Here is a 26,657-nt window from a genome sequence, read left to right as displayed (position 1 = left end):
TAGAAGTATTCATTACATACACGTATAATAAGCTTATACAATTTGGAGATGATAAGAAAAAGTCAAAGTCAAAGAGAAAGAAGAAAACTAAGGAAAAGTACATAGGTTAAGTTTGGGGCTTCTGGTATTGATAGGTATGTCACTGGAACTGCTCCTCCATGGATCACAATAGGAAAACTGGTCACGTGCCAAAACAACAGATTCAGATTCTTTTTGCAGACATTAAGCTTGAATTTTAGATTTTTAAATACAAAGGTAAAAATTAAAGGTTTCATACTAATAACAGTAACTGTTTATAACAAAGCATTGTTAAAAATTTTAAGTGAGGGCCAGAGAGATAGCACAGAGATAGTACTTGCCTTGCGTAGAGCCAACCCTGCTTTGATACCTAGGTACTGCACATGGTTCTCAGAGCACCGCCAAGAATGATCCCTAAGCACAGAGCTAGCAATAATCCCTGAGCACTGTGGGGTGCAGGCCATAAGCAACAACCACCACAAAAGTAAGAGTAATTATAGAAGTCACAGCATTATATATATATTTTAGATACTAACTGGTCACAGCAAACTCATACAATCCTTTGAACCATTCTCTTATTTTAGTTTCATAACTTCTCTGAAAGGGAGGAAATTGTTTTAATAAGGATTTTATACTTACAGAGGTGTTATTTTCATAAGGATTTTATAGAGGTGTTATTTTAATAAAGATTCTATACTTACAGAGGTGATAAGTATATTTTCTTTCGTGATTGGATTTCAGTCATACAATGTTCCAATCCCCATTCTTTCACCAGTGTACATTCCCCCCACCAATGTCCCCAGTTTCCCCCCCCGCCCCATCCCCACCCACTTACCCCCAGTTTGTCTCCCCTCTTTGTCTTTCTCTCTCTCCCACCCCCACTTTTAGGCACTATGATTTACAATACTGACTGCTACAGAAAGGTTATTATATACATCACTTTACTATTTTTTTTTTTAGCGAAACACCATGTGGTACAGTTGTTGACCTTACAAGTGTTTGTACTTGGGTTTTGGTTATACAATGATCGAGTACCCATCCCTCCACCAGTGCCCATTCTCCACCACCGATGGTCCCAGTAACCCTCCCATACACCCATCCCATCTCGCCTCTGTGGCAGGGCATTCCCTTTTGTTCTTTCTCTCGTTTTGGATGCTGAGGTTTGCAAAAGAGGCATTGAGTGGCAAACGTTCGGTCTATAGTCTACTTTTAGCATGTATCTCCCATCCTGGGAGAATCCTCGCAACACCCTTTGCTTGGTGTTCCCTTCTCCGTTTGAGCTGTCCTTTGCTGTAGCATGTGCGGTTGGCCTTCAAGCCATGGAGTCAACCTCCTGTAACTTATCTCGACTATTCTAGGATGTTGATCTCCTATTTTGTTACTTTATGTTCCCCAGATAAATGCAATCTTTTTTTTTTTTTGCTTTTTGGGTCACACCCGGCAATGCACAGGGGTTACTCCTGGCTCTTCACACAGGAATGACTCCTGGCGGTGCTCAGGGAACCATATGGGATGCTGGGAATCGAACCCAGGTCAGCCGCATGCAAGACATGCCCTACCCGCTGTGCTATCTATCGCTCCAGCCCCGAATGCAATCTTTCTATGTCTGTCCCTCTCTTTCTGACTCATTTCACTTAGCATGATACTTTCCATGTAGTACCACTTGTATGTAAATTTCATGGCTTTACTATTCTTGTCAGAGCAATCATTTCCATTTACCATTGTCATAGTGATTCTTTTTTGTCCTAACTGCACTCCCCACCTTGGGACAGACTTCCTACCATGGACCAGCCTTGGCACTCATTTCTACTATCTTTGGGAACCTTTCTCATTATGTTCCTTTTTTAATATTCCACAAATGAGTGCAATCGTTCTATGTCTGTCCCTCCCCCTTTGACTCATTTTACTCAGCAGTAATAAGCTCATCCACCTATAAGCAAATTTCATACTTCATTTTTTCTGATTGCTGTGTAGTATTTCATTGTGTATTTGTACTGTAGTTTCTTTATCCAGTCATCTGTTCTCAGGCACTTGGATTATTTCGAGATTCTGGCGGTTACAATGAACATAGAAGTGTAGGTGGCTTTTCTGCATTATGTTTTCTGGCCCTTTTGGTATATTCCCATGAGTGGTTTTTGCTGAGTTATATTGAAGCTCAATTTCTAGTTTTTTGAGGAATGTCTATATTATTTTTTCAAAAAGGCTGGACCAGTCAGCATTCCCACCAGCAATGCATGAAAGTTCCTTTCTCCCCACATCTGCACCAGCATTGATTCTTGTTCTTTTTGATGTGTACCAGTCTCTGTGGCTTGAGATAATGTTTTTTCCCACTACTTGTTAGAGCAAACAGTGGTGTTTAATGATTCTAAACCAGGGACAGTTTTATTTCTTTGGGGATACTCAGGCCCAGGGATGTTTCAATTAATCACTATTGGGTCATATAGGCCCAGGACGCTCTAAAGCACAAGGCATTGGCGTCCTCCCACAACAAATAATTATCCTCCCACAATGTCAGTAGTTTTGAGGCTGAGAAACAGACTCAGATTGTTGAGATTTTGAATATCTTTCTCGTTCTTTATAGCAGGTTCAAATCTGTATTTTATACTTCCATGCCATTCACCTTCATCACACACCACCATTTGGGGCCAGAATAGTGGGTCAGTGCTTGTCATGCACATGGCCACCAGGGGTTCAGTTGCACTACGTATGGTTCCCTGAGCCCTACCAGGAGTGATTCCTGAACATTGCCGGATGTAACCCAAAAATACAAAAAAAATAATTATAACCTCTTTCATGGAGCCAGAAAGAAAGTATAGAACTTAAGATGCATACTTTGTGTGTGACCAGCTGTTTTATCCCTGGCATTATATGTTCCCGAGCATTGCTGGGTGTCGCCCTGAAGACCCCACCCCTCCAGCACTGTCAGAGTGACTCTGGTGATTCCTAGCATCGCATTTATGCCCTCACCTTGAACTGCTAACCCAGTTGACTGAGAATTTCCTGGATGGACATGCAGTTCTCCAATAAATACAAAATAAAAGCTCCTTTATTTTCCATGATTATCTAAATTCTAAGGACTGTAGCACTGTAGCACTGTCCTCCATTGTTCATCGGTTTGCTTGACGGGCCCAGTAACGTCTTCATTGTGAGACTTGTTGTTACTGTGTTTGGCATATCGAATACATCATGGGTAGGTAGCTTGCCAGGCTCTGCCATGAGGGCGAAATACTCTCAGTAGCTTGCCTGGCTCTCTGAGAGGGGCAGAGGAATCGAACCAGGTCAGCTGCATGCAAGGCAAAAACATCCTACTGCTGTGCTATCACCCCAACACTCTGAAGGGGGGGGGCGATATACCCAGTGCTCAAGGGCAGTGGGGAGGAGCAAGCTATGAGACTCCAGGGATGATCCTGGGGCTTCAGGTCCAAGCAGCACTCCGGCCCTTTTGTACTATCACCTGGCCCCTCCTCCTACTACTTTAACTCAGAGTCACTAAAGAGACCTGAAGTCCTTTAGGATTTTTACAAACTGTGAAACACTTACTAGAATTCAATATTGCTCTTAGAAGGACATATGAATTAAGCGACTAATGAAGAGTACATGAGAGACTGATATACTGTACCCTAATAAAATTTTGAATCTCATTATTGGTAGCTTTAACTAACTGTGTTTTCTTTATTTAATCATGACTTCATTGAAAACCCTTATCCTAGTACCCTACCATAATGCTTGCTTCCAAGACAATGACTTCATCCTGTTTATTCTCCTTTCTCCATCTGTGATATCTGGAATGGCTCCTGGCACAACACATGATATGAGTAAACAGTTAATGCATGAATGAAAGAATGAAATTTAAAGAGTTTTATGTACTCAGACTGTACTTCATTGCCTTTTTTTAAATCTCTGTTGCATCAGGCATGAATTCCTCAGCTACTAAGAAGAGCAGTGAAGATAGATTTTTTTTTTAGTATTCTTTGTTATAGGATCCAGAGCTTTTCACTGTCACCACTTTTTCAGTGCTTTAAAGCAAGATTGAAAAGAGTGCTAGAATGGAGTTTAGACACACTAGGAAAATAAGGGCGCTACAGCTGGCGAGTGCACCATGGCTAGAAAGTCTACTTTGCATACAACAGAGGCCTGGGTTCCAACCCTGGCACTGCATGGTCGCCGAGCAACATTAGGGGCAACTCCCCATTTAACCTGGCTGTGGGCCAAAAGAAGCAAAAACAGTAGAGAAAGGAGGACCCAGTTGAATCTCACCAGAAAAGAAATCTGGAATTACAAGCACAGAGTCCTCTCTGTGCAACAGCACATGGCTGGAATCAACTGTAGGAAGAAGGATTGCAGTTTATCTGATGAAAGATGAAAAATATTTTGAAGAAAAGATTGTGGGAAATGACTTACCCTTTTGTACCTTTGTCATCCTCTTTTGAATCCCTCGGCACTCCATGCCACTTCATTTGCATCTGAAGGAGATGATTTTGCTAGATGTGTTCATAGTGTATAGAATATATTATAATCATGTATATCAAATGATTTGCTAAGACCAAGACCATCCACTTAGAATCTTAATGACACCATAGACATGCACATTTTAGTGGATCTATTGCTGTTAACATTTAAGAACAAACCAGAATTTTAGGGTTTATGTGGAGACGCCACTTGTTTTGGTAAAGCTTCTGAAGGAAAGTTAGCATACGTCACCACTAACATCTTTTTGGGGGAGTCAGCACACTCAGCTCCTGGTGGTGCTCAGGGAATCACATGCAGTGCCAGACAACAAACCCAGGTAAGCTACATGCAAGGCAAGTACATTACCCATTGTCCTAGCTCTCCAGCCCAACCAGTAGCATTGAAAAATCTGAGTTTGCGAGCCAAAGCCATGGCTTGTTCTTCCCGATTCTAGCATTCTGTTTGAGTACTCAATACCACTGACTTCTCTTAATGATTCCTTGGAAATGTGGTCTTTTTACCTATAGGAAGTATCTGCCCTCAACATTAATAAATTTTTTAGCAGAAAATAGTTATGTTTCTGAAGAACAGAACTACCTGCTTGTGTCAGTGTTCATGTCTAGTGTTGACTGACCTATCACCATCACAGTATGGCATGATAAACTGCTGGTTTATAGGGCATGTCATGTTACCCTGTTCATTTACTAACCATAAAAATACAGATTTAGAACTTCTCTAATGAATCTCAAGTTACCAGGCTGCCTTATTTGTTTCCACTGGTTTCCAGTGACTCCCTCACTCCCTGGAGGAAGTTAGTATGGGGGCAGTAAGTCAACCAACCATTGGGAAACATATAACATAGTTTTGGTCATAGACTACCAGTAGATGAAAATCATAGCAATTAAAGGGGTTATTTTTCTCACTGTTACACATGGCCCTTTTCTTTTTTTCTCTTACCTGTGGCCATATCTCTCAGGTATGTGTTTCCCTAAAATTCATATGTTATATTCCTACATTTGAGTGTGAGAAGTGTGTGTTAAGTCACCAGTCCCTAATATTATTGCATCCCTAGCAGACTAAGACATCACTCTCCATGTACAGTTCTAATGAAACAGTTTTATTGGCTCTCCTGCCCAGTCAATATCCAGCAGGCCTGTGCTGACTTAATATAACCTTGATGAATTTGCCATCTCTTTAGAAGAAAAAAATTACCACGCATCTCTCATCCCAAAATATATGATCTCATAGGCCTATTTCCTTATTTCCACAACCCTGTTAACCATCCCCAGATGACATAAAAACCATAATCCAAAGCAAGACTTTAGGGACAGAGATACAAGAGTTTGATCCTTAGTACCATGTACAATACCCTAAATAAGAACCAGAAGTACACCTTAAGACTGCCAGGTGTGACCTACCCACCCCCCATCACTCCACATACACATAACACCCAAGACTTTAGGGAATTATTGAGCTAGGCATTCATTTAGAGACACATTTAACTATGGATACATGCTCATTCTGCTAATTATTTCATTTTAATATTTCCAAGTGAATTTATCTGAAAAGTTTATACATGATCACATTCTTCATGTGTTCTGTATGACCATCATTTTGGGATAGCAGATACTCATTTTTCTTGCCTTTTGTGATTTTCTTCCTATTTGTAAGCTACTTTGATTTATATACATTATAATATAAATGAATCAATGTTTTGGTTGTTATATATATATATTTTTTGGCCACACTCGGCTATGCTCAGGAATTACTCCTGGTGGGTCAGGTAACCATATAGAGTGCTGGGGATCAAACCCAGGTCAGCCACATGCAAGGCAAATGCCCTATCTGCTGTGTTATCACTTTAGCACCAAGAAAGTAAAGTAAAGGCCCTCCCATTGATCATCGATTTGCTCGAGCGGGCCCAGTAACGTCTCCATTGGAGACTTTGTTGTTACTGTGTCTGGCATATCGAATACGTCACGGGAAGCTTGCCAGGCTCTGCCGGGCGGGCGAGATACTCTCGGTAGCTTGCCGGACTCTCCGAGAGGGGCGGAGGAATCGAACTCGGGTCGGCCATGTTGGCTGCGTGCAAGGCAAGCGCCCTAATGCTGTGCTATCGCTCTAATTTTAATCAGAAACATTGAATACTATAGCTCTAATTGTTCAACTATATCTGTATTATTTGCTTGACCTTTTACTTTGTGCCAATCACTATTCCTTGCTTTACTTAGAATCTCATTTAATCCTTCCAGCAATCCTAAGAGATAGATGTTACCATTCCCATTTTGCAAAGAAACTCAGATTGGTGAAGCTAAATAAGGTTGCCAGTCACGTGACAGAGCTAGGATTAACACTGTCTTGAACTTGCTCCTATTTCAAGAGCTACTAAATAATGCCCCTCAATCTACAATCACTGGAATGTCTCCTTTTGCAGATGAGGGTACTGAAGCTCAGTGAGGCAACTTGCTCAAATTTACATTATCAATTATAGAGCTAGAATTCAGACCTTGATTCTGTTACTCTAGGTTCAAGTGCTCTTTTAATTTCTGTGTTCTAAATATTACAGTTACAACTTTTGTCTGTGACTTACAAGGACATTTCACCAAAATTATTTCATTGGATATTTAAAGTTGCATTCCAGGTTAGATCCAGGTATTGTGCCTCCCTTGTTATGGATGAGACTGAAACCTTTATAAACCTTTGTTTATAAAGCAAGTAAGCATATCTTTTCCCCCACTTTATTAATTGTTATAACGTTCATGATTTACTGCATTTACTATTCCAACACCAATCCCACCACCAGTACATCTTCCCACAACCATTATTTCCAATTTTCTGAACTACCCCTCAAGCCTGCACCTGTAGCAGGCTCTGAATATTTTATTCTGCTTATTATAATTCACTAAAAATGATCAAAAAATATTTCCTTAGAAGGAGGTGTGTGGATTTTGTTGTATCTTATCATGGAGCAATTAAACCTTTGTAGAAGAGATTACTAACATGTTACTCATTAGGCCTTGTGTGTTTCACTGTCTCTGTCCTCCTGTTGTTCATCGATTTACTCCAGCGGGCCCAGTAAAGTCTCCCTCGTGACACTTGTTACTGTGTTTGGCATATCGAATATGTCACGGGTAGCCTGGCAGGTTTTGCCATGTGGGCGAGATACACTTGGTAGCTTGCCAGGCTCTCTGAGATGGGCGGAGGAATCGAAGCTGGGTTGGTCAGGTCGGCCAGGTCAGCCTCATGCAAGCTAAACACCTTACCCGCTGTGCTATTGCTCCAGTCCCTTGTGTGTTTATATCTTCCTAATAGAGATTGGTTGCCTTCTACTTTAAATCCCATGCAATGTGGTGCTACTCCTGGTTCATCAGTCGTGAAGAGTTTGAAATGTTGTGCAGCCACATTTGTAATACAGGAATTCAAATTTTTTGAATGGGGTAATACAGTGGAGTTAAATTTCTAACTGGATGGTGGGTGACTTTGGGTGTCCTGGGCAGTAGATCCTGGCATGGGGTCCAGCAGCATCTCTGCAACTTGTTGATCTCTTTTGAGAATTATTTATGAGTCTCTGAGTCATGGCTAGTTAGTGAACTTATTTGGCCCAGAAGCACTTTTGGGTGTGACTGCCAGGCTTCCTGAAGAACAGGGAGATGGGGAGGTAGCCCATCCCCAACTCTGAGAGTCTGGAGATTTCAGTCAAAAAAATCTGCATACCTGAGTTTTTCAGCATATCAATTTCTTGATGAGACTTACCCTAGCAATGAATTCCAGCCATGAGCATGGAAGAGACTGTGGAGTGTGGAGCTTTTCAGCTGCTGGGGCTGTTTGGGTAGGTAGTAGGCTCAGCCTGGAGCAAGGTCTGAAGTATCTCGCAAGAGAATCTTTTTTTTTTTTCTTTTTGGATCACACCGAGTGATGCTCAGCGGTTACTCCTGACTCTGCACTCAGGAATTACTTCTGGCAGTGCTTGGGGGACCATATGGGATGCTGAGAATCGAACCCGGGTCAGCCACATGCAAGGCAAGCAACCTACCTGCTCTTGAGGCTCCAGCCCTCAAGAGAATCTCTTGATCTTGATGTAACATAGCCAGTTAAACACAATATTAGCTGCACAGAAGGTGAAAAAGCTGTCTCTTAATATGTTTCAGTTATACCTTTGATTTTAAGAAATTATCCCTTATGTTATTTCTATAAATCAAACTATCACTAGTTGGGGGTTGGGGTGTTTTCTTTGTTTGTTGGGGAAAAAAATCTGCACTTTATCTACTTTTTAATTGCATTTAAATGGCTGAGGAATACAGGATCACAAGAACTTTATGTCTTATGACTTTAGCAATAAGGTTGCTTCAGAATTTGGTTTAAACCATGCTAGTGTTTCCTTGGGCACAAGTTACCTTTCCCCAGATTGCTCTGGTTTTGTTTGATTTGCCACCAAAATCTCCCGGGATGTGTGTATGTGTATGTGTGTGTGTACACATAAGCACATCTCTGTTTCAGACAGAATTCAGTTCAGTTTCATCCTGAGCATGAATATCTTCAGCTTTTCTTTGGGGGGAGAGGGAGGTGGGCACAAACTTCCAGCAGGGTGACCGACCATATGTGGTGCCAGGAACTAGGGTCAGCCACATGTAAGGCAAGTGCCTTACCCCACTATACTAGCTCTCTGGCCCCAGATACCTTCATTTTTAAGAAGTATGTATTCCCTCTGGTTCTGGAGACCCATTTAGAGTCAGCAAAAATGGCTTTGGGCCACAGCCTTCCACTTATCAATGTCTTTTAGCAGTCCATGTATGTAGGGCTTCAGTGTGTGGTAGAAAGAGTTTGTTTTTGAACTACATCCAGTGCCACTTGGAGACTACTGTATCTCTGTTCTGGGACTGCTTCCTGGGGTGCATGTGGTGCTGGAAATTAAACCTTGTTCTCACAAGTGCAAAGCATGGGCTCTAGCCCTTTGAATTATCTCCCAGCCCTGACATGTATTTATTTATCTTTCTCTGTGGCTCATTTGTTAGTTTGTTTGTTTCGTTTCTATTTGGGGGCTGTATCTGGCTGTACTCGGGGCTACCTCTTGGCTCTGTGCCCAGGGGTCACTCCTGGTGTTGCTCAGGGGACTATATGTGGTACCAGGGATCAAACCCAAGTAAACTACTTGCAAGGCAAGCTGGACTCTCTCTCCAGCTCATTGTTTGCTTGTCGGGCATTTTCTTTTTCTTTTTTTTTTTTTAAGTCCCAGGAATCAAGTACAGGTCCTTAACCATGTGCTTTTCCACTGAGCCATATCCCTGGTCTTATTTCAAACTTGGTTCTTCTCCCCATAAGATAGTCACGTTGCTTTTCAAATTGTCCACAATCTTTGCCTTTTCTATAGATTAAACTCGTAATTAGGGAACATCTCCTTAGGCCTAATATAGATTGTAGTCAAGTAATTTTTATCTTATTGGATCATTTTGTCCAGAGTGTTACAATTGATGGTGCTGATGAATATACCAAGAAGCTGAATAGGACTTAGTAATTCTTGGAGAAGAGCAAGTTGAATACAGATGCTGATTTTTAGCAGCTATAAGTGAAGCTTATAGTTTATTTTGGAATGTAATGTCATGTTGGTACTCTTGTATACCATCTTTTTCATGGATATGCTTTTTGCTTCTCATTTGTGGTGCATTTTACTTGCTGTGCATTTTGGATTCTGTATGCAAGAGATAGTGTCTGCTTTTGTTTTTTGCTTTTGAAAGTCTTTGTTTTCATGTAGTTTTTTTTTTCTTGAAAGCTATTTGGAGACCTGACTATAAAATTATCTGTAATTGCTCACTTTTTTACAGTCTGAAATTAGAGTTGGGCATTTTAGCTTTTCATTTGTTGTCTGTAGAAGTATTTGACAGTCTTTCTCTTTTTCTAAATTAGTGTTTCCTGCTGAAAAAAATTGTGTAATGAAACTATTTAGTCCCTTGGTTGATGAGATCATTGTTAAATGATCTTTCATATGTCATAGGCAGTATGTTGGAGAATTTGCCATCAGTCACGCACAGCGTGTGTTCTAGTACAACTATATCATGATATCGTGGTCTTCAGTTCTCAAAATGTTTCTCTAGCACTTAATCTTGATGAGCATTTGTTCAAACAGTTGATAACATTTACTATTTTGTAAATATAAACAATGCATTGTTACTTTTTTTTACCAAGTTCTCCCACTAAATCTAGCAAAGACCATGCATACTTCTCAGAACTTTGGGAGCTACTGGATAATTTCAGAAAAACCATTTATCATGTTATAGAATAATTGTTCAAAATGGTACTTGGGGATTTTGTCTGTCATTACCCCAATCTCTTTTTTTTTATATTCTAAACATGTCATAAGAATTTATCTGGTTACAAGTAACCTTGAAGATACGATCTGCAATAATTAAGTGAAAGCAATTGTTACTGGATTTGAATGGAACCTTATATACATCTTGCCTTCCTGTGGTTTCTCCCTCCTCTCTGGGTCTTTCTGTATATCAAAAGAATATTTCTAAGGTGAACATTTCTTATACTGAACTTTTGGAAAGCTAGTGTTGCCTTTTGACACATAGGAAATGCTTAACAAACTATTGATAGTCAGGGTAAATACTGGCATTACTGCATTATGATATTGCCTTGAGGAAAAGAGATCTCAAAAATCCCCAAATGTGTTCACCCTTCGGCTTTTTCTTAGAATAAGAATCTCAACACTAATAGTCTTTCAATTATCATTTAATTCTTCTCTGTTTTATGGTCTTTCCATATGTTCCTTTAAATCAAATTACCTATAACAGTAGTAAGAAAACCAAAACTAATTACCCTACAGAGTATAATTATTGTTTTAAAGGTCAAGAAAAAAGTGTGTGGTTATAATTATAGAAATATTTCAAGGATTTTGAGGTGAACTTAAGGCACATCCTTCCATAAAAATAGAGTACATTGTATGAGAGAAATATGTGTCTCTTCAAAGAAATAAAATGTGAGACATCTTTACACATCAAGTCATGAAATATCTAAAACTATATTGTCTGCCTCTTGAAGAATTCTTCCTTGTGGCTCAATCAGCAATATTTTGTACAATAAAAAATATATATATATTTGAAAAAACTATAGAATATCTTAAATTGTACTGCTTTTGCATTTCCTGTTTGGATGCAGCTGAAAGTACCCATGGCAGACAAACCTGGTAACACAGTGAATTTCCGGAAGCTACTACTGAACCGTTGCCAGAAGGAGTTTGAAAAAGATAAAGCAGATGATGATGTCTTTGAGAAGAAGCAGAAAGAACTTGAGGCTGCCAGTGCTGTAAGTATTTTTACATAAAGTGTTTATGCTCTGTAAAGTTACTAACATTTTTAATTAAAAATGATTGATTTATTATAGTTAAGGTGACGTATTTACAATATTATTGACAATTATAAGTATATAATTTTTTTTAGATATTTTCTTCAGTACCCTCTGTTAATTCAGTCTATAGCTTTTTGGGTTTGGGGGCTTGGGTTTTTTTTTTTTTTTTTTGGTTTTTGGGTTTTTTTTTTCTTTTGGTTTGGTTTGTTTTGGGACCACACCTTGCAGTATTCAGGGCTTACTCCTGGTGTGGATTGGGGTGCTAGGGATTCAACCCGGGTTGGCTACATACAAAGCAAGCACCCTACTCACTGTACTGTCTCTCCGCCCCTGTGTCCTTTTATGACATGCAGATCACATATTGATATTTTGAGGAATGCATCATTCCTTTTAGTGTGCTGCAACTCAACCTTTTAAGGTATTCAGAACCTTCAGAGAAGTCTGAAGTTCCAGATACCGCCTCAGATGAATGCAAATTTGGGGATATGTTTAGTTCTTTTGACAAGACTTAGATCTGTTGTTACTATCAGACCAGCAAAGAGTATCCCTGACTCCAAGAAAGGTACAGTAAGGACCATGAATTTAAGGAGATGTTCTTAAAACCTTTGATGTAGTGGATTTTTCATCATCAAAATACTGTTGTTCTCCCTATAAAACAGCCAGAGGAGAGGACGAGACTTCACGATGAACTGGAAGAAGCCAAGGACAAAGCCCGGCGGAGATCCATAGGTAACATCAAGTTTATTGGCGAACTCTTTAAACTCAAAATGCTGACTGAGGCCATCATGCATGACTGTGTGGTGAAGCTGCTAAAGAACCATGATGAAGAATCCCTCGAGTGCCTGTGTCGTCTGCTCACCACCATTGGCAAAGACCTGGACTTTGAAAAAGCAAAGGTAAAATCGCAAATTCAAACCTCCAGCCAAGTGACTCTGTGCTGAAGCTGCAAAATAAATAGAACCACTAACAGACTGCCCCCGCAGTCAAAGCTGCTTATTTTCTTCTTATGTACTTCTCACTGTCAGTGGCTGACTGTCATACTCCTTACATATTTCCATTGGATTCAGAGGTGAAGAGGGTCTCAAATTACGTGAAAGCCTATTCATCAGTTGTTCAGTTGTCCCTTATCTGTTTTCTGCATGACCATGTCACGGGTCATTTTTATTTGTGGCAAGTTGTTGGACCCAACATAAGAGAAAACGGCTGTCATGTGTGCGTCAGGCCTGAAGGTGATATATTAAAAAGCCCTGTTGAGTGACCTATGAGAGAGTACAGTGGAAGGGTGCCTGCCTTGCACACGGCCAACCCAGTTCAATCCCCGGCATTCTATATGGTTCCCCTGAGCCCTCCAGGAATAACCCCTGAGCATTGCAGTTGTGGCCTCCACACACACACACATACAGAGGGAAAAAAAGAAGAAGGTAGATTTCTGGGAGTAATCGTGAGTAGTTTTTTTTCTGAAAAGAGTCTTTAGGCCAATTTTGACAACCTTTACTCTAAAAAATGACACAATTTAAACAGTATTCAAAATACTGTAATTATGATATAATGTGGTACTCTTCAGATTAAGTGGTGGAAAATTAGAAATTTTCAAAGAAATACATCAGATATATATCTTAGCATCTGAATCTGCAAGGAACAATATATTACTATGACAGGAAAGCCCCACATACTAAATTTATACAAGATCGAGGCTTTTTCTTCCCTCCTGTAAGTAAGATTTCAGAGAGACAATGTGAGGACCAGAGAGATTGTACAGATGGTGAGGTGCTTGTCTTGCATCCCAATCACTGGTTTGGTACCGCATACAACCCCCAAGTGCACCAAGAGGGTCACTTAGGAGCACCGAGCCAGGAATAACACCTGAGGCCTCCCCTCAAACACCAAAAGAAAGAAAAAAAATTTGAACACAGTGCCTTTTGGCTGTAAATTGTACTCCTGTTCACTTTTAAAAATGTTCCTGATAAAATTGCATCAGAATTCCTCTGGTAGTAATACTAATGTTTTCCTCTTTCATAGCCACGTATGGACCAGTATTTTAATCAGATGGAAAAGATTGTTAAAGAAAGGAAGACCTCATCTAGGATTCGATTTATGCTTCAGGATGTGATAGACTTAAGGCTTGTAAGTAGAATAAAATAATATGTTTACTGTTCTTTTAAAGAATTGGGTAACAAGAATAGCTGAGATCAACACCAGGAGGATTACTCCATAGCTTAGAGGCCAGCCGGGTATTCTAGGGGAAAGGGCAGCTCAGATAGAGAAGGGAGCACCAAATGGAGGGTGTTTGGAGGATCCTCCCAGGAGGGGAGATGCAGGTTGAAAGTAGACTGGACTGAACATGTTTGCCACTCAATGCCACTTTTGCTGATCACAACACCCAAAAGGAGAGAGAGAACAAAAGAATGCCCTGCCACAGTGGCAGGGGAGGATGGGGGGGGATGGGGGGGAGGGATATTATCCTGGAGGTGGAAAATGGGCACTGGTGGAGGGATGGGTATTTGATCATGGTATGACCGAAATCCAAGCACAAAAATTTGTAAATCTACAACTGTACCTCATGGTGTTTCACTAATAAAAAATAAATTTAAAAAAATTTAAAAAATAAAGAATTGGGTAAGAAGGACCTCTAGTATTTTCATGTATAAAAGCAATGCTTTCGCTCTAGGACTCTCAGGACTTAAACTGGCAGGCTTTCATGAGGAGTGTCAAAAGATAAAAGTGGGGGCTGGAGCGATAGCACAGCGGGTAGGGCGTTTGCCTTGCAGGCAGCCGACCCGGGTTTGATTCCCAGCATCCCATATGGTCCCCCGAGCACCGCCAGGAGTAATTCCTGAGTGCATGAGCCAGGAATAACCCCTGTGCATCGCCAGGTGTGACCCAAAAAGAAAAAAAGATAGAAGTGAGGGCCAGAGAGAGGCAGGATTGTGGGTAAGGCTCTTGCCTTGCACGTAGTCAGCTCAGGCTCCAGCTCCACATTAGGTTCCCTGAGCCCTTCGAGGAATGACCCCTGAGAACAGAACCAGGAGTAATCCCTGAGCACCACCAGGTATGACCCCCAATTAAAAAAAAAGATAGAAAGTTTTTCATAGCTGCTGCTAGGTGTTTCTTCTGATTATCAACCACATTGCAATTTCAGATCAGTCATTTTGAATGCAAATTTATCAATTGCATTTAGTATGAGTATGCTAAATATTCAGAAAGTCTCATGTTCTCAGTAAATTCTTTTAACTTTCTTGAGCCTTAGTTTTTTTGTTGTTTGTTTGTTTTGGGGCCATACCTGGAGGTAATTGGGGACTGCTATTCCCAGCACAGTGCTTAGACCTCACTCTCTTCAGTGCTTAGGGATCTGTGTGGCACCAAGGACTAAGCCCAGGGCTCCTGCATGCAGAGCATGCAGTCCAGCCCTTTGAGCCACCTCCTATGCCTGAACTTGACATTTTTAATGTCTTAAAATGGAAATGTTGCTTACTTACAGAGAGTGTAAAGATTCAGTGAAGTAATTAGGAGGTATAATAAGGAGATGGTTTGTTTTCTCCTTAGTAGAAAGAATAACCAAAAGCAGAATATGGAAGAAAGAAAAATGCTAGTCATCTTCTATTTATAATACTTGTCAAGGATGATAGGAACTAAACAGCAGCTCAGCCACAAGCTTTTAATGAAGATTAAGGCAAGACCAGAGAATCTTAATCAGTATTTATTCCTCTTCTCTCTTTGCAAATATTTGAAATTAGGAAATCTCTAAAATAAAACCTTATAACCAGTATTTGACCTTGTCTTTTAATTCATTGACTATTGAAATGCTTTGTATAGAGTACCTCAAGGTTCATTGAGATTTTAATGATCACTAGTTTCCAAACTGCACACTGTAGCATTTAGAAATGGATGAAAAACAGCCATATACCTATTATATTCTAATCTCTCCTGTAGAGATATAACAGTTTAAATTTTTTTTAATTAATAGTTATCGGGGCTGGAGTGATAGTACAGCAAGTAAGGTGTTTGCTTTGCACATGGTCAACCTGGGTTCAATCCCTGGCATCCCATATGGTCCTCCAAGCACCATCAGGAGTAATTCCTGAGTGCAGAGCCAGGAGTAGCCCCTGAGCCAGTATCACCGGGTATGACCCAAAAAGTAAAAGAAAAAGAGAAAACTCATAGTTAACTAGGTTGTAACCTCATTTTTTTTCTTTTATAGTGTAATTGGGTATCTCGAAGAGCAGATCAAGGGCCTAAAACTATTGAACAGATTCACAAAGAAGCTAAAATAGAAGAACAAGAAGAACAGAGAAAGGTCCAGCAGCTCATGACCAAAGAAAAGAGAAGACCAGGTGAGGGGTGGGATCCACAGGAACATTGGAGAAGTTGGGTGTTACTCATGACAGATGTCTAAGACTTGTATTTGAATGTAAAATGTTATCAGAATGAATAGCCCAGAGAACAGAGCGGTAATTTAAGTGATAGAGTTACACCTGGAGACGTGGGTCATTGAATAAAAAGAGAATTTGGGGACTAGACATGATTTTATCCACAACTGCAAAGTCAGTAATCAAGGTTTTATTCTGAATAAAATTCTGAGAATCTGCTGTATTCTTAGTGTACTCAATAAAAAAGAATCAGAAGATATAGTTCCTTCCCTCCAAAAGCTTAATTTATCTGGAGATGTAAAACTTTTAAAGGGAACATGTAGAAACATTTGGGAGAGATGATAGATTATAAAATATATTCTCCATTGGAGGCTGGGGTGATGGCACAGCGGGTAGGGCATTTGCCCTACAAGCAGCAGACCTGGGTTCGATTCCCAACATCCCATATTGTCCCCTGAGCACCTCCAGAGGTAATTCCTGAGTGCAGAGCCAGGAGTAATCCCTCTGCATTGCCAGGTGTGACCCAAAAAGCCAAAAAAAGAAAAAAGAAAACGACATTCTCCATTAATGTTACTAAAATTCATAAAGAGCAGGAGAGAAAGTACAGGAGGTAAGACACTTGCCTTGCATGCAGCTGACCCTGGTTTCATTGATTCTCAGCACCACATATGGCCCCCCAACACCATCAGGAGTGAGACCCACTGGTTGTGATGCAAATCCCTCTTGAATTCTTTTCAGGATAGAGAGATAAAAAATAGACCTTTGTTTCAGAATTGGGCAGCACTTACACTGTCTCTTAGAGGATTTTAGCGGCTACTTGGAGAAGGAAGAATTTTAATCATGAAATTAAATATATATTTTAAAGATGAGTGAACAAACTTGATGGTAAAATTGACGTGTTTAGAACAAGTAGGAAATGTCTGTCTAGAAGAATGACATGAGATTAAGAACTTTTGACTTGATAGGCATTAAAGATACAGGGTAAGTGTTGGAGTAAAACGGTAATATGCTAGAGGTATGTGATCAGCCTGTTCTTCCAATCAAGGGAGCACACTAAACTCAGCAGTATTATAACTGCTGAGAGCCTGCATTAAAGGTGTTGAGACGTAGTAGCAGGTAAGGACAGAAAGGAAGAAACTTTTTTCAATATGAAAGATTAAACAAGACATTTAGGCGCCAAAGATAATAGAGTGGGTAAATTGTATTTGGCTGAGCCAGGTTCTTTCCCCAGCACCAGTATGGTCCCTCATGCATTCTCTGGCTTAAGCTCTGAACACTGCTGGGTATGGCCAAAAACAAACCAGAAAACCCACCCATGACATCTTAACTTGAGTTGAGTTCCGACTAGAAACAATAGTATAGGAAAACTTTTGGAAGAGCAATGATAAATTTTCCTTAAGTCTGTTTCTTTTTCAATGACATTGGAATGCTCCTATACCCACTGTGCACTTAGGAACCCAGGTTAATGTCTCCTGGTCTTTAGAATCTAGGGTTTGGCCCTGTCCGACCTTGTTTCTTTTTTGTTTTCTTTCTTTTTTTTAGCTCCTTATGTGCTTACTTATTGTTATGATTTTCGCTTCTGGCCCCCTTTAAAAAACTTGGGGGTGCACAGAGGGACAGATAACTTAAGATGATAAATATTGGTTTAGAGCATAATCTCTGAATCCAGCTGTTGGATTTTCAGCTCTCCTGCAACCAAACTATGGTATAACTTCCATCTTACAAATGCATAGCATCAACTATGCCTATGTCTATACAAAAAGGACATTGCTAGACCATGCAAAGGACATAAGAGGAGAGAGAAAAGCAATATAGGATTTAGAAGTGTCTGACAGAATTGAGTGTGCCTTGGGAGCACTGTGGTGGGAGTCATGAGGGAGGATCAAAGACAAACCAATTTTATACAGTAGATCTAATAATAGTACCTAGGATTTATGTGACTATAAAATGAAGTTATATATAAAAAGTTCCACATACTCTACTATGTAGTCAGTGTTTAATAACCATAACCATTAGCTCATACTATTCATTACATATGAATTAATATAATACATAATAGTTTATAATTATTTATTATGTGTTTATAATATATATAGAGTTTATATTCTACTCCTGTGGGATTATTCCTTCAGCAAGAAAAATGTACTTTTGCTTACACACCTTCCTTACTCCTTACACACATTCTTTCTCAGATGATGTCTTTTTTTTTTTTTAAGAAGGAGCCCCCAACAGGGTTTGGGATATTCAGAGCTTTACCCAGTGGTGCTGGAGGTGGCATGAGCAGGGGGAGATAAGATGAGACTGCAGTGCTAGGGCTGGAGCTTGAGGATTTTAGTTTTAATTTTTTTTTTATTTTATTGAATCACCATGAGATACTTACAAGATTTCACGTTTGGGTTACAGTCACACAATTATCACCCATCACTCCACCAGTGCACATTCCCCACCACCAATATGCCAGGTATTTCCCCCCCTTTCCCACCCTCCCCCTGCCTCCAGGGCAGACATGATTTCCCATAATCTCTCTCTACTTTGGGGCATTATGGCTTTCAATACAGACCCTGAGAGGTTATCATGTTTGGTCCTTTATCTACTTTCTGCACACATCTCCCATCCAGACCGGTTCCTCAAGCCATCATTTTCTTAGTGATCCCTTCTCTATTCCAGCTGCCTTCTCCCCTGGAAAGCATATGCTTGAACCCTTTAAACTCTCTTCCTGGCCTGAAGGCAATTGTCTCAACCCAAGTTTAGAGTCATCATCCAGAACATGGGAGGATATATATATATATATATATATATATATATATATATATATATATACACACACACACACACACACATACATACATATACACATATAACACTATCACTAACACTATCCTCTCGTTGTTCATCAATTTGCTCGAGTGGGCCCAGTAACGTCTCCATTGTGAGACTTTTTGTTACTGTGTTTGGCATATTGAATACTCTCGGTAGCTTGCCAGGCTCTCCGAGAGGGGCGGAGGAATCGAACCCAGCTCAGCTGGGCTAGCTGCACACAAGGCAAATGCCCTACCGCTGTGCTATATATATATATATATATATATATATATATATATAGTGCAACTTCAAGCATCCATCTAATGAAGTCATTTTAGTAACAGCTTCTTGTAAGTAACAGACAGAAAGTTGTAACTGAAGTATTTAGAGCACAAGGTCTAGTACAGCAGACCTTGCATGTGGATGATCCGAATTTAATCCCCAGCACCCCGTACAGTCCCCTGAGCCCACCAAGAGTGATCCATGAGCTCAGCCCTCAGCCTACTCCAGATATGGTCCCAAAACTACAACAAAAATGAGCTCTCAAATCTAATATCACAAAAGTAGGATTTGAATCCTTCCTCTGTAACTAAAAAAATATATAAATGACTTATCGTGAAATGGATGAGAGGAAAGGATGAAAATCTAGCCCATGAAGATGTCCACAGATAAGGAAATAACTCTTAGAGGAGTAACAGATGAGCAAGCAGAAAGGAATAGGACACAAGTGAAATATACAAAGAAACAGCCTCTATTTATAATAGTAAGACCAGGTAGCATGGAGAAAAGCAAAACGTTAACCTGGAGATGAGAAAGGCTTTTGGATAGAAAGTTTCATGGTTTTTCATTCATTTATTCAACAAGCATATTGAATGTCAAAGTCCTTTGCGTCTTGTTACACCTGCCAGAGGGAAAGGTAATAAATGCATGATTTGTCAGGGAAATTTGTACTGCAGTGGGGGGAAGAGCAGAGAGAGGAAGTGAGAAAAAGCTTTGTGGTTGAGGTTACAATTTCAAACGGATTTGGGAGCCCAGAGAAATTGATGTTGCTTGAAAAGTGAACTGAAGTGGTTGAGGTAAATAAGTCATGTGGCTATCTGACTGAAGAAGGTTTTAGTAAAGAGATATTTAGTACAAAGACTCTGAAGTGACATCTTCAAGAAATAGCAGTGGGCAAATATGGATAGAGCAAAGGGAATAGGAGAAGATTTGAACAAGATGGAACTCTGAGTGGTAGGGAAACAGATAATGTAGTTTGTGTACCTTTTATAAATAATCTGCTTTTTCTCTGAGTCAGATGCTGACACATTAGAAGCTTTTTGAACAGAAGTGACAGGACCTAACTCAAACTTTATTAGGATCATGGTGACTGTCATGATGCAAATAGGTTAAGAGTAGAAGCAAAAAAATCCAATGAAATTTGTGTACCAATCCAGGAAATATTGCTGTCTTAAATAAAATTGGTAGTATTGATAGTAGGTAGTAGGTGCTACATTATCTGGCATCAATTAGGGCTAGATGCTGAATAAAATATATTAATAAATATGTTTTGAATATAATATAAGGTAGTTATATTGATACTTTATATTACGTTATTAATATAACTGTCAATTATAATATAAGTATTACCAATACAATTATTTTATATTGATAAATATATTTTGTATATCAAAAATATTTTTAGGGGCTGGAGTGATAGCACAGCAGGTAGGGTATTTGTCTTGCGCACAGCAGACCCAGGTTCGATTCCCAGCATCCCATATGGTCCCCTGAGCACCGCCAGGAGTGATTCCTGAGTGCAGAGCCAGGAGTAACTCCTGTGCATCGCCGGGTGTGACCCAAAAAGCAAAATATATATATATATACGTATATATATATTTTAGTCACATATATTGATAGTAGGGTCAGATGTTGAATAAAATATAAATATTAATATAATAGGATTTGCTGACAAATTGGATATGAAGTATAAGAAAAGAAGATTCAGTATTTTCCACCAGAAAATGATTGAAACAAACTGCCCTTTGAAACCATTATGTGAAGTAAATTTTGTGGGCTTTTTTGTGTTTGTTTTTATTTTTAGAGGCAGGGCACACCCCACAGTGTTCGGAGGCTATTCCTGGCTCTATGGTTAGGAATAACCAATGACTTTACTCAGAGGACCATATTGTGGTGCTTGGGATCCAACCAGAACCAGTGGGTAACATAACATGAGACTAACTCTTTAAGGACAGTAGAGATAAGGGCCAGGAAGATCACTCCACTGTTTGGAAGCCTGCCTCACATGATGGGGGAAGAGGCAATTGGGATGGAGAAGGGACCACTAAGAAAATGATGGTTGGAGGAATCGCTTGGGAATGGAGATGCATGCTGAATGTAGACTAAGGATCAAACATGACGTCCTCTCAGTATCTGTATTGCAAACCATGATGTCCAAAAGAAGAGAGTAAGAAAGAAGGTTCCTACCACAGAGGCAGGGGGTAGGATGGGGGGGGGGGGGGGCTGCAGGAGGGATACTGGGAACATTGGTGGTGGAAAATGCACACTGATGGAGGGATGAGTGCTCTGTCATTGTGTGACTGAAACTTAATCATGAAAGGTTGTAACTGTATCTCACAATGATTCAATTTATAAAAAAAAAAAACAGGAGCAGTAGGATGCACAGCAAGCTTCTTGGCTCCTGTGCTCTCTGGTCCTCATATGAAGTAAACTTTGGAATAAATTATTTCCATCTGGTTTCTCCCCAAATGTTCTAATCATTAACTCTACAAGCTTTAAATTTTGCATGCTCCTGTTGGCACCAGATCTATTCATTTGTGTCAATTAGATTCTTCTCCATCAGTAATGTTTGTGAGAAACACAATAGAGCCAAATTTGTTTTATAATCTGTGTCTCTTAAAGAAATCGTCAGCAATGCTATGACACCTTTTTGAGTGTGGGGTGGAGGGTGGGTGTTCTTTGATTTTTATTAAAAGACCAGACTTGAAAATGTCCCCTGAACACTGAGCCTAGAATAAGCCCTGAGCCCAGCATGATATGGCCCAAAATCCAAAAGTCAAACCAAAAAAAATTGTTCACCATTTCATTGTCAAGTTTTCTTAAAACATGAAACACTAAAGTGACATATTTTTTCCCTTTTTAACCATATTTTTTAATCTGAAGTGGCATGATTTGCAGTACTGTTGTTAACAGGGTTTCGTGCCTGGATTTCAGCACCCTGCACTGCACCAGTGTACTCTGCTCCTCCATTCTGACTGACTCTTCTTCCTGCAGGTGTTCAGAGAGTAGATGAAGGCGGGTGGAATACCGTACAAGGGGCCAAGAACAGCCGTGTCCTGGACCCCTCAAAATTCTTGAAAATTACTAAGGTGAGTATAACATTTTTTTCTTTTTTTGTTTTGTTTTTATTTTTGTGCCATACCCGGCAGTGCTCCGGGGTTACTCAGGCTCTGCACTCAAGAATCTCTCCTGGCTGTGCTCGGAGAACCATATGTGGTGCTGGGGATTGAACCCTGGTTGACCGCATGAAATGCAAGTAGCTTACCCCGTACTACTTCCCTGGACCCAGTATGATATTTAAAATAAAACTTGTGGAGCCAGAGCGATAGTACAGCGGGTAGGGCATTTATTTGCCTTGCATGCGGCTGGTGTGGGTTTGATCCCCAGCATCTCATGTGGTCCCCCAGCACCACCAGGAGTAATTCCTGAGTGCAGAGCCAGGCGTCAGCCCTGAGCATCATTGGGTGTGATCCCCAAAGCCTATGTGTGTGTATATATATATATATATATATATATATATATATATATACATAAAATAATTAAAAATAAAACAAATGTGTAAGAACCTTAAAATATCTTAGAAGAATCTCAAAATAACTCCCTGGTCATACAAAATAGCTATATGATATGATTTAGGGCTTGGTTGTATTTTAATGCAGATTTTTTAAATTATCAATCGATACTTTTCCTGGAGTTCTTTTTATTTCTACAAGTGTATGTGTACTAAAGAGAAAGTGAATCAGTTAATTCTTCAAATTTTGAGCTCCTTTAAGAGGCATAATAAAGATATTTCAGAAGTCAGGGTCATTTGGAAGCTGTTATACAGTGTTCTCTTAGCGCTGGAGAAGCAACAGCTAACCTCTGTCTGTCTGTAAAAGGATTAATGGTTTGCCATAACCAGTACATAAAAGAAAGCACAGAGAACCTGCTAGAAACCGTTCTGTGACAGAAGAGCTTTAATATTCTATTTCTCTCTCTTGAGACTCCAGTAAGAAGGAAAAACTTCTCCTAGTAGATATTTCTCCTAGCAGTAGAAGTGATTTTGTAAAAGTGAGAAACTTCTGGACTAGGGAGGTAGCTCAAAGGGCTAGAGCGTGTAGAAGCCCTAGTTCAATCAAGGAGCTCCCTGGTACTGAGCCAGGATTAGTCCCCAGACACTACCTGATGTGACCCCCAAACAAAACAAAAGGAATCTGTTGAAAACAGCCCGGTGATTTGGTTTTTTTTGTTGTTGTTGTTTGTATGTTTCGGTTGAATCACCATGAGATGCAGAGTTACTGCTTCAAAAAATAAGAGGACAAGAGAAAATGGAAACACATCTTCTGCTTATGGATTGGGCAGATTAACGTTGTCAATGTGGCAATACTCCCCAAAGCATTATACAGATTCAGTGTAGTCACTATAAGAATACCCATGACATTTTTCAAAGAAATAGATCGACTACTTCTGAAATTCATGTGGAACAACAAACCCCCGTGAATAGCTAAAGCAATCCTTGGGAAAAAGAAGATGGGAGGCATCACCTTCCCCAACTTCAAACTACTACAAAGCGGTAGTAATTAAAACAGCTTGGTATTGGAATAAAGACAGACCCACAAGTCAGTGGACCAGTCGGTTTTTAAAGTCATTTAAGGTTGAGAATGGGCTTAACTTTTAGAGTATTCGCCATGTATGAGTGAGGCCCTAGGGTTTGAATCCTAACATTACACACCAAAAAAATGTAGATGTCAAATGAAAATCCTTTGCTGAAGTGCCTAGAGGAGGCCTGGAGAGATATTATAGGGCACAAGGTGCTTGCTTGCCTTGCACCTGCCAAATGTTCCCCTGAGCACCACCAGGATTAATTCCTGAGTGCAGAACCAGGTGTGATCCAAAAACAAAGTGCTTAAAGGGAAAGAAGAAAAAAGTGCCTGCTGGCTGGGGGTCTTGAGAGACTAGGGACATTGGTGGAAGGAACTGGGCACTAGTGAAGGAATGGGTGCTCAAACATTGTAGCACTTGAACTCAATCATGAATAATTTGGGGGGTTTTGTTTGTTTGTTTGTTTGTTTTTTGGTTTTTGGATTACACCCGGGGTCACTCCTGGCTCTACACTCAGAAATTACCACTGGCGGTGCTCAGGGATGGGATGCTGGGAATCGAACCTGGGTCAGCCGCGTGCAAGGCTAACACCCTACCCGCTGTGCTATTGCTCCAGCCCTATTCATGAATAATTTTGAAACATTGTAATTCATTGTGATTCAGTAATTTTTTGAATCATTTGCTAGTTTGTTCCTTACCTATAATACACTTTTTTATGGATTTCATTTTTGTTGGTCTTTTAGTTTCCTCCATTTTTGTTAGTTTTGAGGCACACCTAGTTATGCCTCGAGGCTATTCCCAGTGTAATGCTTGGGGGTAACTCCTGGCAGTACTTAGGGCACCCATGCAGTTCCCACATGCAATCCATGTGATCCAGCTCTTTGAGCTATCTCCCTTGTACTTTTTTTGAGGGAAATTTAACCAAAAATCTTTTGGTTTTGTTTTTAGTTTGGGAGCTACACCGGGCAGTGCTCAGGGGTTCCTCCTGGCTCTGCTCTCAGAAATCACTCATGGCAGTCTCAGGGGACCAAATGGGACCACATGTGGTGCTGGGGATCCAACATGGATTGGCCACCGCAAGGCAAGCACTCTCGCTTCTGAACCAAGAATTTTAACCAAAATGCTATACTTAATTCCTCCAACATTTTGAAAATTATATCTATACTGTAGCACTGTAGCACTGTCCTCCCGTTGTTCATCGATTTGCCCAAGCAGGCACCAGTAACGTCTCACAACAAATTGTGAGACTTGTTGTTACTGTTTTTGGCATATCAAATATGTCACGGGAGCTTGCCAGGCTTTGCCGTGCGGGCGAGATACTCTCAGTAGCTTGTTGGACTTTCTGAGAGGGGCGGAGGAATTGAGCCCAGGTCGGCCATGTGCAAGGCAAACGTCGTACCCACTAATACTTGAAATATTTTTAAATATTGTTCCTGTGGAACAGTGCTATTAAACCTAAAACATTATTTTCTTAATATTTTTAAATATGTAAATTGTTGGCTAGAGTGCCTGATAGGCAGCCGACCTGGGTTCAGTCCCCAGCACCGCATATGGTCATCTAATCCCCTCTAGGAATAATACAGAACTCAAGAGACGATGAGCACAACCAGACCAACTTATATATATATAACCATATATATATATATATATATATATACACATATATTTAGTTAATAAAATTTAAGATATTTAAACTATAATTATTCAATGTGAGTATATAGATGTAGTTCAAAATCATCAGTGAAATTCATTGTTAACTAGAAGAGATTTGTGTGAATTGCATGTCATTATAACAAGGCCAGCATCATCAGAAGATAGAAATATCTTTGAGGTTCCTTCTTTCTCTTCTTTTTATTTCAGTTTATAATCAGGTGCCGGATAACTATTACTGTTTATAATACTTTCAAAAACTGTTGTTCTACTAGTGTTCCATTCCACACTCCCTACCATGTGTCTGCATTCCTCCACCAGTGTCTCAAAATCACCTACTCTACCCCACCTCCAGGCAAACTCAGTTCTATAGATCGGCTCTCAGGTCTGTTACCAATGGCCATTTGTCATTTTCTTATTCTAAAGTTCTTTATATTTCACAGATGAGAGAGAGCAAGAAATCTTTTGTTTTAAAGAGCTGCATTATAAACTTTTTGTGTTGTATGGTACTGTAGTAACTCTTCATTTGCATTAAACCTTGGTTTAAAGATTTAAGCTCGGGCACCTTAATCCCCATCCCCAGCGTGAAAAGTGACATGTTCATATCTTTTAACCTTCATCCTGATAGTAATATGAAGAGATTAATGGGCACATTTTATAGTAATAGAGTATTGTTTGTTTTTCAAATAATTGGACATTATCATAAACGAGGAATAGACAGCTCACAGTCAGCAAACCTTGCTGAGTATTAATGGGACCACCCAAATGCATGCACTATTCCAGTGGTTTCAGACTGTTCTTTTGGGAGCTGGATTTGAAGAAAGTGCTTCAGGAGCCACAGAGCGTCCTCTTTAGCATGAATAGCTGAGTTAAGTTTCATAAATCGACATTGTAAGCAAAACTGTATTTGTAAAATTAGTTCTGCTGCATTAAAAAAAATGAAAGATAGATTGCTCTAGAATATTTCCTGTGATTGAATTATGGCCACTTTTGTTGCAGCCCACAATTGATGAGAAAATTCAACTGGTACCTAAGGCACAGCTGGGCAGCTGGGGGAAAGGCAGTAGTGGTGGAGCAAAGGCGAGCGAGACTGGTGAGTTGGGCACATCTCTCCTCAGAGGCCTGCCTGTTGCTGCTCCCATTCACCTTACACTGTGTGCCCACGCTCAC

The 26,657-nt window shown here is 40.0% G+C and overlaps 1 protein-coding gene across 20 annotated transcripts in view; it reads left to right on the top strand.

Annotated features, from left to right (window-relative positions):
* The window catches only part of EIF4G3 (eukaryotic translation initiation factor 4 gamma 3), a 355,974-nt gene that overhangs the window by 288,257 nt on the left and 41,060 nt on the right, over nt 1-26,657 (top strand). For all 20 annotated transcript variants that reach the window (XM_056122565.1, XM_056122556.1, XM_056122555.1 and 17 more), the window contains 6 exons: nt 11,623-11,769; nt 12,471-12,707; nt 13,831-13,935; nt 16,010-16,142; nt 22,251-22,345; nt 26,487-26,580. In XM_056122565.1, coding sequence (XP_055978540.1) covers nt 11,623-11,769; nt 12,471-12,707; nt 13,831-13,935; nt 16,010-16,142; nt 22,251-22,345; nt 26,487-26,580 — 811 coding nt within the window. The remainder of the gene's footprint in view (nt 1-11,622; nt 11,770-12,470; nt 12,708-13,830; nt 13,936-16,009; nt 16,143-22,250; nt 22,346-26,486; nt 26,581-26,657) is intronic.

Source organism: Sorex fumeus, unplaced genomic scaffold, assembly GCF_029834395.1.
Source record: "Sorex fumeus unplaced genomic scaffold, SorFum_2.1 ptg000047l, whole genome shotgun sequence".
NCBI classification, from domain to species: Eukaryota; Metazoa; Chordata; class Mammalia; order Eulipotyphla; family Soricidae; genus Sorex; species Sorex fumeus.
The sequence above is the reverse complement of the archived record's forward strand: the minus strand, read 5'-3'. Positions and strand labels throughout refer to the sequence as shown.